The sequence below is a fragment of the Eptesicus fuscus genome, chromosome 17 (genome assembly GCF_027574615.1).
Source record: "Eptesicus fuscus isolate TK198812 chromosome 17, DD_ASM_mEF_20220401, whole genome shotgun sequence".
Classification (NCBI taxonomy): domain Eukaryota; kingdom Metazoa; phylum Chordata; class Mammalia; order Chiroptera; family Vespertilionidae; genus Eptesicus; species Eptesicus fuscus.
Genome location: NC_072489.1, coordinates 59,828,053 through 59,843,164, shown reverse-complemented (window position 1 = coordinate 59,843,164; position 15,112 = coordinate 59,828,053). Strand labels below are relative to the sequence as shown.

The window sequence follows — 15,112 nt, the reverse complement described above, 5'->3', positions numbered from 1 at the left end:
GCCTACTTCCTCCCCAGCTTCCCTCCTGGCCCACCGACCGGGAAGCCAGGCCTCGACCTCTCTATGCAAAGGTCAGGCCTGCTGACCACAAGGCCAAGGCCGGAGGTGCCTGAGGGCGAGAGGCGCTGGGGTCTGAGGGCCCTCGGCTGGGCTGTGGTGCACAGTCCGGCCAGGGAACCAGTTCCCGACAAGGGAGAGGTGAGACCGGTGACCTGGTCCCGACGGAGGGCAGGGCTGCGCGACTTTGGCTGAAAACCACCCAGCACGCTGGCTCTTACCTTCACAAATTCTGTCCAATCGCTGGCGCTTGACTTTGTGCTTATCCACAAGGGCCATTCTTTGTCGGACTTTGCAACTCTGATTCAAAGGCCAAGCGGTCCTCCAAGAACTTAGGGGGACGGGCAGGAGGCTGCGGGCATGACGCCACTATGAACCCTGAAACAAGGAGAAAAGAGCCTTACTCTCCGGACACCGGGGCACAGGGCGACAGGTCAGGCAGGACGCTGCTCTTCCCTACGGGGACCTGCCACCTGGCGCTCGCCCTCCGCCCTCACTGCACACAGGTGCCCGTGGCAGGAAGCGCCCAACAGGCTCAGAGCGAGTCCTTGTCCCCACAGCGCTGGCCGCCGGCATCGGGCCTCTTGCTGTTAACTTCAGGCTGGAAACAGCAATGAGCAACTGACCTGCAGCGGGAGAACTTGTCCTCCACGCCAGAGACAGCACAGCCCTCCGGACCTGTCCTGTGCGTCTGCGACCCCAAGGCAGAGCCGCAGGGGGGCAGGCGCCGGGAGCACCTGGGGAGCGGGCCCAGGTCCACTGGCACCGGGATGCCGGCACCACCTGCAGCTACATGAGGCTCAAGGCCTTCTGCCAGGTGCTTCACAGGAACTGCCCGCACTGCCCATCAGGGGTCAGGGGTCAGCTGCGGCGGAGGACAACACAGCCCTTGGCCACCACGGCAGGAGAAGGGGACAGAAAGGCCCACGCCTCCTCACCGGGCTCAGTGCCATCTCCCAAGCCCTCCTTGCATGTGGAGGGAGCAGCGAGCCATCCACGAGGGCAGCGTCCGGGCGGAAGGGCTGGGGATGTGGGAGCCTCCGAAGGAAAGCCACGTGCCACCCGAGGAGGAGGAGGGAGCCCGTGGCCTCTCGCTCTGGGAGGCTCGAACCCTCACTTCCAGCTCATCCGGGGACCAGCCGAGACCATACTGTTACCTGCACCCGTGTCCCAGCTCTGAGCTCGCTGCTGCAGCCGTAGCTGGACAGTAACCACAGAGGAAAAGGTGTCCCAGTCACCAGCCAAGGAGGGCCAGGCGACACAGGTGAGGCCCCAGGGCCTCTGTCCCAGGCCGGCAAGCAGGTGTGACTGTGGAAAGGGAGGTGGCTTATGGCCCATGGTGGTTGACGGCTAATTTCCCAGCAATGACACTGAAAAGGCACCCCAAAGATTTATGGCAATAATTATGTGGTGTGTTTTTAAAAATATGTATTTTATTGATTTTTTACAGAGAGGAGGGAGAGGGATGGAGAGCTAGAAACATCGATGAGAGAGAAACATCGATTAGCTGCCTCCTGCACACTCCCTACTGGGGATGTGCCCGTAGCCAAGGTACATGCCCTTGACCGGAATCGAACCTGGGACCCTTCAGTCCGAAGGCCGATGCTCTATCCACTGAGCCACACGGGTTAGGGCTGTGTGGTGTTTTTTTAAAAGAGTGAGACAAAAGCACAATGCCTGATCCCATAAATAATCAAGGCAACATGAATCCAAGAGATGCCCGAACTCTTCCCAAACCCGGAGCCCTCACCCCGCGTGGCCGGATGGGCCAGTGAGGTGCAGGCAGCCCTCAGCGGGCCACCAGCCGGAAGACCTGGGTGATGACCATGTGGTGGACTTGTCTTTTAAATTCTGGTTCTTTATGGAAAGCCCATCATGCGCAGTGGGGAGGGGGATGGGCACCACAGAGGATAGGACCCGGTGGGCCCCGGGGGCACTCGGCCTGCCCAGGGCTTGGGTCCGAGCTCTGACCAAGGTGCCGTGGCCCAGCAGAGGGGTGAGAGGGTTAATCAGTTCCCATTTGTGAAGCGCCTCAGGTGAGGAGGACAGCGTCACTCTGAGCAGGAGGGAGCTCACACCCTCCTCCCCCAATTCCCCGGGTGAGGCACAATCATCCCTTCCGCTCCCTATGAATTTTAATCTGTATAATTAGAGGCTTCCTGAAAAACTGATAGCAGGATCTCTCGATTACGCAATCAAAGGGAAGACCAGGCATCAGTTTATACAAATCAACCGTGTCCTACTATTTATAAAAAAAAGTTTTTAAAAAGCAACTGACTTGTGTGCCTGGCTTTCTGAAGGGTGAGGAGGGGCGAGTCCTGTGGCCGGCTCTCCTCGGCCCCTCCGGCTGTGGGGCCCACCCTGTCCCAGGTGGCCACGCGGACAGGGAGTCTGGGTGTGTGTGGTCTGGACTTGGTGGTAGTAACCTCTGATTTGTGTCGCTTCGATCCCCTCCCGCGGTATTTCTTTTGAAGCAAGAATTTATGAAATGTGACATCTGTCTCCTGAAGGAGCAAGCTACTGCATGGACTTAATTAACACAGCCCTCTTCCGGGCGGACGGCAGGCACAGCCCCCCGCGGAGCTGAGCTGGAGCAGTGGTGTCCACGCCGAGGCCAGCACCCTGTCCCCCGCGCTGGCCCTGGGCTCCCTCGGCAGTGCCTGCTGAGAGCCAACCCCCACTTTCACTTTCTGCAGGTCCACACGCCTAAGTCCGGAACCTCCTGCCCCTGGATTGATCACCCGACCAGCACCTGACGTGACGCAGTCGCTGTGGAACCGGTGAACAAAGGCCACGCAGGGAAGAGGGGGGGCGTGCTGTGCTCCCCCACTCTCACAGCAGTGGTGGCTTTGCAGGTGGCAGAAGGTTCTGGAACCTCCCTGGGGATAAGCAGGCCCGTTTCTGGAGAAGAGGGATCACCAGAGTGGCTGTGAGGGTCAGACGTGCAAGGGAGGACATGCCACCCCACTAGGTGCCCATGGGCACGTGGGTTACTCTGAGCTGAAGGCAACCGAGACCCAGCAGACCTGAACACAAGACGTCTCCCTGCGCTGCGAGAGTCCGGTGCCCAAACCTCTGCTCTTCCCATCGGCCCGTGCGTCACCCTCCACCCCGGCTGCCCACGCCCCGTCCCACTCCCGAGCTCAGGATGGCACAGAAGCCTCACCTGCCGGGCTGGCCCTCGGCCCCGTATCTCTATGGGGCTCCTGTACAAACACCCCCTGTGCTTTCCCCGTCAGTGTCTGTCCACCTGGCTAAGACCAGCCAGAACCAGAGGAAGGACGGAAACGTTCTCCCCAGCGCAGAGCACTCTGGGGGAAGCAACCGACCGCCAAGGCCCGCCTGCGCCTTCCTGGGAAGACACCCCCGGACACAGGCCCGGCGCGGGCTGCGCGCCCTCGCTCCTGCTGGCAGGTGCGCCTCGGCGGAACCCACGAAAGGTCAAAAGGCAAGTCAGGTCTTCTCAGCAGGGACATGCGCCAAGGCCGAACCTCACAACCACCCGAACCCAGCCTTCGCCCCGAGGGGGTCCAGCGGGTTCCTTAGCCGGAGAAGAGTGTGATCTGGGCTGAAAGGTCTGCGTTGGGAATCAGCGTGCTGAGCGGGGAAGACGCCGGAACCGACAGCCAGATGCCCGTTTAGTGCCGGAAAGAGGACCATCCCATGTGGGCTCAGAGGGAAACTGAGGTGTCAGGAGAGAAGAGGGGGGCAAACAGGAAGGAAAACACTTGGTTGCACAACCGCTGCTGGGACAGAGAGTGCAAAATGGAAGCTCCCAAAGGGAGGGCGAGAGCATGGAGGCTCCCTCCCCCGACCAGGTCCAAGGCCTGGTCGTCACTCGATGAGGACCAGCCGGCCGCCCAGCCTGCCGGGCGGACCCACCACCGGGCGCAGGGACCCAGGCCCCGCTGCTGCGCGCACCGAGCATCCCGAAGACCTCCCGGTCCTTTGTTCTAGTTCCTCGTCTTCACAGAGATGAGAGCTGAAGTTCCCAAGTAACGACATCTTTCGAAAGGAGAATTCTGCTAAACCAGTGGACGCGAGGACAGCCTTCGATGCCGCTCAGGAAAGCCACCGAGCTCTGTGCTAACCGGCACCGGGCCTCACATGCGCAGCGGATCCTGTCAGCACAGGCGGGCAGGCGACTGACCTCCCAGGATACACTCCGTGTTACACTGGGGGCAGGGTTAACGTTCGGGAGGCTGAGACGATCCAACAGAAGTACAAAGGCTCCCAGGCTCCCAGCAGGCCCCGGGGCACAGGGACCCCCTTTCAGAACCTGGGATCCTGGAGGGACACCACGGCTCCAGGGTCCCCTGCACCACAGGCGACAAGGCTCGCTGATGTGTCAGGCTCATTCCCCAACCTGTGAGGGACCCAGCGGAGTAGCAACAGCGCTCAACACAGGGGAGCCCCCCCCCCAATCGGCAGGGCCTGCGCTCTAACAGTGCCTGCAGCATGCGGGCCGCCCTCTGCCTCAGCTAGTCCCAGCTCAGTCCTGGGTCCTCCGGCTCCTTTAAGAACCTGGCCCACCGCTCAGGCCAAGCAGGAGCAGCGGCCCTGGGCCGGGAGGACGGTGGTGGGATCCTCCGAAGGCTCTGAAGGCTCTTGGGTCTCGTTCAGTAAACTGGATCCGAAGGACCAATTAGAAACCAGATCTAACAAAACCCGTGTCCGGGGGCTCGGGGACCAGCGAGAAAACCTGGCCCGGGGTTCACCAGCAGACTTAGCTCCACAGCTAACAGTCATTAGAAGTGCTCTTTAAGGGATGAAACGGGACCCTGTGGGATGAGACTCGTGGGCGCCCACGAGCCCCTCCTGCTCCTTGGCTACTGGCTCAGTAGCTTGCAGCCTATTTCTTTATTTTTTTGCCCCCCCCACCCCAAGTTAAAAACAGGCTTTAGACACCAAGTGGCACAAAAGGTGTGCAGGGCAGCCTCCCCCCACAGCCCCACCCCTGCTAGGAGGTAAGCAGAGGACCCTTAACCACACTCAGGCTCCATGCTGGCTCCGGGAGCCCGGCCTGCCCGCCACTCAAGTCCGGGCTGTTTATCTGTCCCCAGGGAAGGCCCAGGAGCAGCCCAGCCCTCGGGCGGCAAGGTCACACCCCGGTCACTTGCCCTCCATCGGCTCTGTGGGCCCCACCCTCTGCTCCCGGGGCTGATGCAACAATGGTCTCAGACAGACGCACAGACACAGTTACAGTCCACCACCCTTTCCCACGCCTGCGCCAGGCGCTGCGGGTTTAAAACGCCAACACACCGTATGGTGGGGACCCCAGACCAACCGCTAACACTCTGCCCTGGAGCACAGGAACACGCTCACCGGACTGGATTAGTATCTGTACATGTAAAGAGGTAACATGCTGATTTGTGGTTTACGGCGTCCCAGTCACAACCAGTCTGTGGGTGGGGACGGAGGTGGACTTCCGCCCCCAGCGCTGATGTCACGCTGCCTGTGTGCGCCCCCGCCCAGCACTGAGGTGAAGCTGCCTGCCTGCATCCCCAGCTGGGACATGACACTGCCTGCGTGCGTCCCTGGTCAGCACTGATGTGACGCTGGGGGGGGGGAGTGCTAGCCTTGACGGGGGACCTCAGGCTGCGCCCCCTGCCCAGAGGGGTTTGATGGGGGTGGGGCCGGCCGGGTCTGGGTCTCCTGTGTTTTTGAAGTGCGTGCCTGCGGGTGGTGGGCGGGGACTTGACTCTAGGTCCCACAGCGCGCCCCAGACTATGACAGGAGGGAGATTTTATATACATTTTACTAATTTTCTTTCATCTCTGACAATTCTATTACAGAGAAAGGGCAAATAGCAATATTAAAATATTTCTTCTAATTAATTCCCTTTTAATGTGCACAAATTTCGTGCACCAGGCCACTACTACGAGTATAAAAACCATCCCAACAATTCAGGGCAGACCAAAACCTGCCACCCAGTGGGTGTTAGATAAGGATCTTGGGCCTGTGCCCTCACTCTTTGCACCTGCCCCCTCTCCCACCCAATATTCTTTGGGGCTTTGAAGGAGACACAGGGAGGAGCTGTGCAGACCCACAGTTGCCCCCGAGCTCGTCCTGTCAGAGAACAGAGAAAGCGAGTCTGAGCGCGTGGAGGCCGCGCTGGCGGGGTGGCCTGCGAGGTCAGAGGCCATCACAAGAGGAAGCAAATGCAGAAACCACGCCGGACGAACCACCGAGACAGCAGGGACCAGAGCAGGAGCGATCCTAACGGGCTGTGTTGTGTGTGTCATGATGAGAATTCAGAGTTGTCTTCGCTGCTGAAGAAAGCGAGACCCTCCCGTGTGAAGGATTTCCACACCCTTTAAAAGCAGTTGACTTAAAAATATGCTTTAGAAATAAATAGTTGTAATAAAGCATCCTTTAAAACAAAAATGATAAAGGCAAATAAGCTTTCATCGCATGGAGAGGGAGGGGTAGACGGGCCTCCCATGTGCCTGGCATTGGGACTGAGGAACCACGAACACAGGCTTTTCTTCTGGCCCCGTTTCCCTCCCCTTGGGCAGGAGTGGTCAAGAAGACCAGCGGAACGGGGCCCACCCTGACCTTGACCCTGACCCGACAACTCATCCTTTGCTGCATACAGAGAGCAAGAAATCTCTGCAGAATGCTCACACCAAGTGAGGAAAGTGAACACCGCTCAGAGGATGCATCCAGAACGTTAGAAAGTTCTCAGAAAATGCCTGCAGACAGGCCTCCGCCCCGGGGAGGTCGCTCCAGGGCCCAGAGGTCGCCCGAGGGTGGTATCTCCGCCTGTGATACAATCGTGTAGCCACACATGTCTGCTGCATGGTGCGATGCGGGTGAAACCACAGATGAAGCAGCTGATAGCCACTGAGGGCGGGCCCGGGGGCCACACCGGCAGGAGCCAGCTGTGTGGACGCCACTGCTAAGCTTGTGCTGAACTTGAAAATACAGTCTAAGGAGCGGGGTGTAGGGCGTGGGGAGTAGTAAAAAGTTAACTTTTTTAAGGCAACTCTGGGTTATTTGGCTTATCCTAACATATGAATTATACTTGTATTTAAATGTCTAATAAAGACAATTACAGGAATAAGTTGGTTATCAGCCCTAGCCGGTTTGGCTCAGTAAATAGAGCACCAGCCTGTGCACTGAAAGGTCCCGGGTTTGATTCCAGTCACGGGCACATGCCCAGGTTGGGGGCTTGGTCTGACGTGCAGGAGGCAGCCAATCAGTGATTCGCTCTCATCACTGGTGTTTCTCTCTCTCCCTTCCTCTTTGAAATCAACAAAAATATAGTTAAGGAAACCTTTTTGAACAAAGAGTGATGATGGGATCTTAAATTTTTAAACATCACATTGTCGGACCCGGAAGACGCCTGCCTCTGGGCGGCTGCCGCTGGAACGGACGCCTCAAAAGCTCGCTGTCTTCTCGGAGCAGCCCCCTCCCTCGGGGACACAGCCCTCCGCGGTGTGGAATCCACGGGAGGGCATGCTCTCTGCACCCCGGGCTGGCTCACAGCGTGTGTGTGTGTGTGTGTGTGTGTGTGTGTGGAGCTGGCTTCTGTCCCAGCCCTTCCCAGAGCAGGCCCACCCAGAGGCCTGGTGCCCAGCGACGGGGCCCTGCGGCCAGCAGAGGGCACTGCACGCCCTGCTCGGCCTCCGAGGCTGTGGGCTTGAGCTGCTTGGCCAGGACCCCTTCCGCCCGCCCCCCCCCAGCTCCTGTCCACCCCAACTTGGCCTCTTGGAGAGCCCGGAGCAAGTTCCAGGTACCCCGGGAGAAAAGTCGGGTGGTTCCAGGATGACACGCTGCATTTTCCCTCAGCCTCAAGATGCAGAAGGGACGGGCACCTCCCACCGCCCTTACGGAAAACCTGCTCAGGCCTCAGGCACACCCAGCCAGGGGCAGAGGGGCAGAGGGGCAGGGGAGTGCCGGTGGCCGGGGCCTGGGGCTGTGAGCCCCTCCATGGAGCAGAGGGCTCACTCCCGGGCTCGGCCCCTGACGCAGGAAGGCCACAGGCCGCCCTGAAGGATGAGCTTTCACGGTTCAAAGACCCGTCCACGAGGAGTGAGCCACAGTGACGGGAACGGAAAGCAACTTGGCACAGACAGTTTACAAGGAACGGGCTGGGGGACTGGCAAAGGCCTGCCAGGGTCCCCATGGCAAACCACCGTTTCCGGCTCAGGCACACCTGGCCAGCTGGTGACCTCAGCTCCCTCACCCCGGGGTGTTTGCTGCGAACCTTGGACGCCTCAGAATACACCACCGCCCCAGGGACGCTCGTTCGGAGGGAGGAGGGGAGAGTGGGTTTCCCAGGAGCGGATGCCGGCGGCAGCGACAGCGACAGCGGAGGGAGGGCTCCCTCTCTGGCCCCTCCGCCTGCCAGGCCAGCCACCCCAGAGGGGAGCCGACCTCGCCGGTCTTTCCTGATCACCAGGCTCGAAGAAGTGAAACACAGAGGCAGCGCACCACCCCTGCCCCCACCCCTGCAGACACCCACAAGGTTCCGGCTGGAGAAGGAAAGGAGGGGCTGGTGCAGCCCATCGGTGCGGACGTAGGGGACACACATGTCCCACCCTCCACAGGACCAGCATCCTCTCAGCACCACGCGAAGCTAAGGTTGCCATAGCAACAGATGCCCCAAGGAAATGGCTTATTCTTGGCCTGACTTGGCAGGTGATGTTCTGAAAGGACCCACACGTGGAGATCCGAGTGCCCCACCTGAGCTGACTCCGCCTTCGCAGGCCACAGGCGGACATCACAAGCCTCTCTCCACCTTGTTCCAAACCACATCGGTGGGACTCACTCTGCCCTCTGTTCACAGCCCACTTCGGGGTGGACAACCCAGGGAGGCGTGTGGGCCACCTGGCAGGCCAGGGCGAGGCTGAGAGGCCCGCAGGCAGGCCCGGGTCAGAGGCTGCCTGCCTGCAGGAGCGCCTTCAGCCGGGAGGGCCCTCAGGCGTGTGGTGGAGATGAGTTACCAGAGGAAATGATGGGTGGCTGGGTGCTTGGTCCATTTTCAGAAAGCAGGTGTCTGGAAAGATGATCTCAAACACAGACAGCAGGAGAGCTCCCTCCAAACCCACCGCCTCCGGAAGCAGCAGGGACCGGCCTTGGTCCCAAGTTCAGCGGGGAGGGGATCAGAGCAGCTGGGCGGGGCCCAAACAGGCGCCTGAGTAACCTGCAGGCCAGCCCGATGCACCGGGAGAGCCGCCCCTCCCCTCCCACAGCGCAGCGCACCACCCCCGCGTCTGAGGGGCCAGCATTTAGGGCCACGAAACGGGAGTGCCCCGTCTGCCTGGGGCGGCCAGCCTTGATTTCAAATGAGGTGCCGCTTGCACAACACAGGGTCCCCGCGGTCCAAAGTACAGCTTTCCCATGAACACCTCCGTCCGCAGACGTGGCGTAAAGCTGAGGAGCCATTATTAATTTACTAGAGGCCCGGTGCACGAAATGTGTGCAAGGGGCTCGGCCCTCGCAGCCCCGGCTGCCTCACCCCTTGCCCACTGGTCGTTCCGGAAGGTCATTCCACCGTCCAGTCTAATTAGCTCTTTATTATATAGGATATGGGTAATTTTTTGAGCACTCCCACACCCAAAAGTAACCCACCAAATCATAACCCTAACCAACACAGACAGTAAAAGCAGGGTCGCCCGCATCGGGCTGCGCTGACGCAGTAACTGTTCGCAAAACAAACGTTATTTTCGCTTTTTACCTTTTTTGGTAAAAGTAAAAGTTGGCGGATTTCTTTCATCAGCAAAAGCAGGTATTCATGCAGGTCTCTTGTAAAAGCAAAAAACGTGGTGTAACACGGACTTCTGGAAAGCTGGCCGTGGTGCAGCCCTCCCCCGACCCACCAGCTTCGCTGCGGCACCGAGAGGGTCCAGTGACCAGCAGAGGTGTAAGCGAGGACACGCGCGGACTGCGATGCCACCACGTTCCCCGTCCCCACAGGACAGAGGACGCCGACACGGGCCACCAACGCCCTAACCCCCAGCCGCCTGCAGTGACACCGGGCCTGTCACACCTCCCGCTCCGCCATCTCCCAGGAACTTCTCCGAACATCAGCACCCACCGGCACCGAGAGGGGTCACCCGAGGGCTGCTCACTCACCCAGACACTTAAGGCACATTCCAGGGCTGTGCCCCACACGCAGGCCCCTCACTCAGACCCGGGCGCCCCCATAAACCCGGGACGTTAGAGTGGAGCGGGGCCCAGGCCCGCGTTCAGACGCGGCCCTCTAGCCGCCTGGTGACGCGCGGTAACAGCCTCCCGCTCCTGTTCTGAGAAGTGGTCCTTGAACTGCAGCGATTACCCGGCGCTCTCCACGTCCCACGTCGGAGGGAAGAGGAGCAGGTACCACGAAGGGCCGTCTGCTCCGTTTCAGAGCATCGAGCAGCCCTTCCCGCGGTGAGAGCTGACAGATGGCCCGGAGATGCCGGGACCCCAGGGCAGAGGGGCCTGGAGTGTAGCGGTGGGCAGTGCACACAAAACCGCACATGTGTGCGCACAGATGCACACACGCTTTTGTGGCCCTGGACGGCTTCTTGGAATCATGGCATTTCTGGAACATTCTGAGACGTGAGAAATTAACAAATCCAAACTGCTGCCCGCACTACTGATAACCTGAGACTCAACAACTCCAGGTCACTTCTGGCCCATGTTTCCGCTCATCCCCATGGACCCCCCGTCACCCTCTAGGGCCCCCGTCACCCCTAGGACCCTCACATCATCCCCTAGGGCCCCCGTCACCCCTAGGACCCTCACATCATCCCCTAGGGCCTTCACATCATCGCCTAAGGCCCCGGTCACCCCTAGGGCCCCCCATCACCCCCTAGGGCCCCCGTCACCCTGAAGGACCCCCATCACCCCCTAGGGCCCCCGTCACCCCCTAGGACCCTCACATCATCCCCTAAGGCCCCCGTCACCCCTAGGGCCCCCGTCACCCCTAGGACCCTCACATCATCCCCTAAGGCCCCCGTCACCCCTAGGGCCCCCGTCACCCCTAGGACCCTCACATCATCCCCTAAGGCCCCCGTCACCCCTAGGGCCCCCGTCACCCCTAGGACCCTCACATCATCCCCTAAGGCCCCCGTCACCCCTAGGACCCTCACATCATCCCCTAGGGCCCCCGTCATCCCCTAGGGCCCCCGTCACCCCTAGGACCCTCACATCATCCCCTAGGGCCCCCGTCATCCCCTAGGGCCCCCGTCACCCCTAGGACCCTCACATCATCCCCTAGGGCCCCCGTCACCCCTAGGGCCCCCGTCACCCCTAGGACCCTCACATCACCCCCTAGGGCCCCCGTCATGCCCAGGACCCCATGTCATGCCCAGCAGTGCCGCCAGCTGTTGCTGATCCAGAAATCTGAAAGCCCAGAGCCAGCTTCAGCCATGCCATTCAGGTTGAAAACGTGCAGTTCCATCTCATTGAGCCCCACCCACGGCCCCTGAACCCCAACTAACACCCCCACAGGTGGAGCTCGTCAGACCTGAGGGGGCACCCCTTCACACAGCCAGTTCTCACCCACGCGCACCCCTTCACACAGCCAGCGCGCTGTGGGGCGCTGTGCCTTTGGGCGCTAACTCACCAGCGCAGGTGCAGGCGGCCCCCACTTCCGCACCGAATCCACAGCAAGGCGCCCCACCTCAGGGAGCACCCGCACACTCGCCCATCTCGGGCCTCAACCTGTTCCGGGTGAGGCTGCAGGGGAGCTGCTCCCAGCCTTCCAGGGGCCCCTAGGGCAGAGCGCAGCCAACCCCCCCATTTTCAGAAGGGGGAGCCCAGAGGAAGTCCCCCTCCTCTGACAACACCCCAGCCCAGAGCTCCAGGGCCAGGGCCAGCGTGCATGCCCTCGCGGCACTGCTGTGCTCTGGGTGAGCTTCGAGGGAGGCTGGAGCACGGCCTCTACCCTTCCGCCTCCGCCACGCACAGCGCCCGGCCGGATGGGGCCTGTACTCAGACGAGGGGAGTCGGCTCCAGAAACTTCCACAGGCCTAGGACCTCCCATGCCATCACTCCCAGCCCATCTCGGGCAATGGCAGTCCAGGTCGCACGGGTGCCCTGAGGTACGCCCACTGGGGACCACCTCCCAGTCACCCCCGGGACCCCCATCGCTTGGTGAGTAGCGGTCCTCTCACAGGAGGTGCTGGGAACGGCCCTGCATCCATGTCTGTGAGCCTGTTCCCGGGGCACAGGGCAGCTTCCAGCTGTGGGTTCACCCAGCTCTGTGGAGACCGGACCCGGTGGGCTCAGTCCGCCCGCCACCAGGTCCAGGGGCCAAAAGAAAACTGGGCAGCAGCAGGAAGCAGGGTGACCTTATTCTCAGAGGGGAGCTCGGGAAGGGTTAAATGGATTTTTAGAAACAAAAGTTATGAAATGGCCCCAATACAATCTGATGAGGTCAGCGTGAACAGAGGCCTAATGACACCACTAAGAAAAACCATCTGTCGGTGTCGAGAGGTCGGCAGGAAGTGGGTGGGACTCACGCCGCTCTGACTGGCCGGACCAGCGCTCCTAGAAAGAGAGCACATGGCTCAACTTAGAGCAGCAACCCCCCTCGATTGTCCCCGAGCAGCCCCGCCCCGCACAAGCCAGGCCCCGAGCTACGGGGCGTCTAGGACCCCGACTGGCAGCCAGCTCTTTGTTCATTCACCGGGTGGAGCGGCCAGGCCGGGGCCGCCGGGAACATACTCTCGCTGCGTGTGCACACGTGTTGCCTCTGCGGGTCACAAAATCTCCAGTTTTACTATTTGGTTGGAAAACTACTTGGTTCACTTGAACAGCAAATGTTTCAATAAATCCATCATCACAAAACCCAGAAGACGTGGTTTCTTTGGAAAAACAGGAAGTCCTGGTACATAACATGCGCGGCTTAAAATAGGGCCAAGTTCGTTTGTTGACAAAAGCCCGGCTTTTGGACCTGATTTGTCCCAGATCCAACTTACCTTTTAATCCTCCTTCCAAAGCGCATCCTGTTCCCGCAGCAACAGGCCGGCCTGGTCTTTGTTACGGCTCTGACAGGTCACAGCGCTGGGCCTGGGGGGCGGGCTGGCCCGTCTCCTGTCCACAACCCCCGGCCCCCACCACGGGGCGCAGGAACCACACACTGGGGGCCGCTCCAGGCTTCTCGTTGGAGCCCCAGAAAACTCGGAGGCCTTCTGGAAACTGTTGTTCGTTCTTCACGGACAGCCACAGAGCTTTACAGAAGCCCCGGCTGCAACTCCGAGCTGTCCCCAAACTTAACCCCACGCAGCAGGCAAAGCAGGGCGCCGGCTGCACCCACGCCTGGAAGAATGAGCCCCTTTCTTTGTCAAGACCAGGTGGGAATGCAGACAGGAATGGTTTCCATTCTTCCCAAAGGTGGGCACTTTAAAGAGCTTGGGTACGAGCAACCCCCCAGGAACGTCACAGACAGGTCTCCGACGGATGCGGTGAGCGCCGTCCACTCAGCGCTGGTCTAGGGCTCCTCTGGGTGCCGCCCGTGTGCTAACGCCACTCCCCTCCCACCACCCTGCTCTCCTCACTGACCAGCGGCAGCAGGAGGGCGGCGTGAACACCGCGCAGCGCCTACAGAAGATCAGAGGTTCGAGCCAGCCAAGTTCTGGGAGACGTCACCCCCAACGCCCACGTCCCGGGCCCGGGGTCTTGTAGGGCCCGCAGAACGCTCTTCTGCCGCCGGTCCTCAACTGTCCGGGCAGCTGCTGACCCAAAGGGGCATTGCGAAGAGAAGTCCGGCTGGAGCAGAGAGCGCTGCCGCCTCAGGTTTGGTGAGCTGTCGGCCGCAGAGGAGTCAGCGGCTGCCCGTGTAGGAGGCATCGCTTTCATTTAAAAAGTAAAATTGTGGACAACCGTAGTGAGAAATGGAGGAAACACAGAATGTGTGATTTCAAAAAATACGATGATTTAGATGCGATTTAGCTTGACTCCAAGACCTGCCTTCAGGGACCCGCCCTGGCTCCCAGCTGTCCCGGAAGAGGCCGCGGCCTGCAGCCAGCACCCGGCCCCAGCTGGCCGCCCGCACCGGGCCCTGCGTCAGCCTCAGAGCATCCAGCGCGGGCAGCGGTGCTGCAGCACCCGGGGTGGCTGGAAGAGCCCGCGAGCCAGGAGAAGGGTGTGCCGGGGAGTCTGTATGCGGCCTGGCTTTGCTGCTCTTCTGGGGAGACACTTAGGGTGAGGTGGGGTTCAGGATTGACCAGGAGGCCATCGCCCCTGTGAACCGCTCCACAGCCCCACCCAGGACCTGCAAAGCACTTGGCTGCCGAGGATCTCGAGACCATCACTTTTTTGAAGGCGGAGGACAGAGAGTTGGGGCATATGGGACGGCCTGCAGCCAGGCGCACACGCACACACACTCCACACGGCCGTTTATTCAGGCTCCGCGTGCTATTTTCACCCTCCACCAACCCTCCCAGGGAATCCACGGCAGAAGACAAGCGGCTGCCGCTGCTCGGGCTCCCGGCTCCCGCCTCCCCTCAGACCGTCGCACCGACTACCTGTACCCCGCCTCAGGGAGGCGCCATAAATAAGTCATTTGAAACTGTTTGAGTTCAACACTTTTTTTTTGCCTGGCCGGTGGTCAGTTCGATTCCCAGTCAGGGCACATGCCGGGTTGTGGGCACAATCCCCAGTGGGTGGTCTACAGGAGGCAGCTGATCAGTGATTCTCTCTCATCATTGATGTTTCTCTCTCTCTCTCTCTCTCCCTCTTGCTCTGAAATAAAAAATAATTTTATTTTTTTTTAAATAAAGAAAGGTTTCAAGTAGCTTTTAAATGGAAATGCAGTTTTTGTGACTCACCAGGCCTGGCTGAGATCCCACGCCCTCTCCCGTGCCTGCCTGCCTGCCTGCCTCACAGCTCCCCGGCAGCGGCCAGCCTGCAGCTGCTGCGGAGCCCGGCCCGTGGCTGTCACCAGGTGCCGGGCAGGGCTGAGTGCCCTCTGGGAGGACAGACCAAGGAGGGCCAGGGAGTCAGAGATTTCAGACCGATAACGCAGCCTCACATCTGTAAATGTTTCCCTGGTTCTAGACCCTTCCAGCCTGACCCCGGTGTGCCCAAGGGCACGCGCAGCCCCTCTCAGCTCCAG

At 60.5% G+C, this 15,112-nt stretch overlaps 1 protein-coding gene across 4 annotated transcripts in view; it reads right to left on the bottom strand.

Moving 5' to 3' along the window:
* Positions 1–15,112, bottom strand: part of CTBP2 (C-terminal binding protein 2) — a 100,394-nt gene that overhangs the window by 23,495 nt on the left and 61,787 nt on the right. For all 4 annotated transcript variants that reach the window (XM_054729239.1, XM_054729238.1, XM_054729242.1 and 1 more), the window contains one exon: positions 279–435. In XM_054729239.1, the coding sequence (XP_054585214.1) occupies positions 279–336 (58 nt within the window). In that variant the 5' untranslated portion in view covers positions 337–435. The remainder of the gene's footprint in view (positions 1–278; positions 436–15,112) is intronic.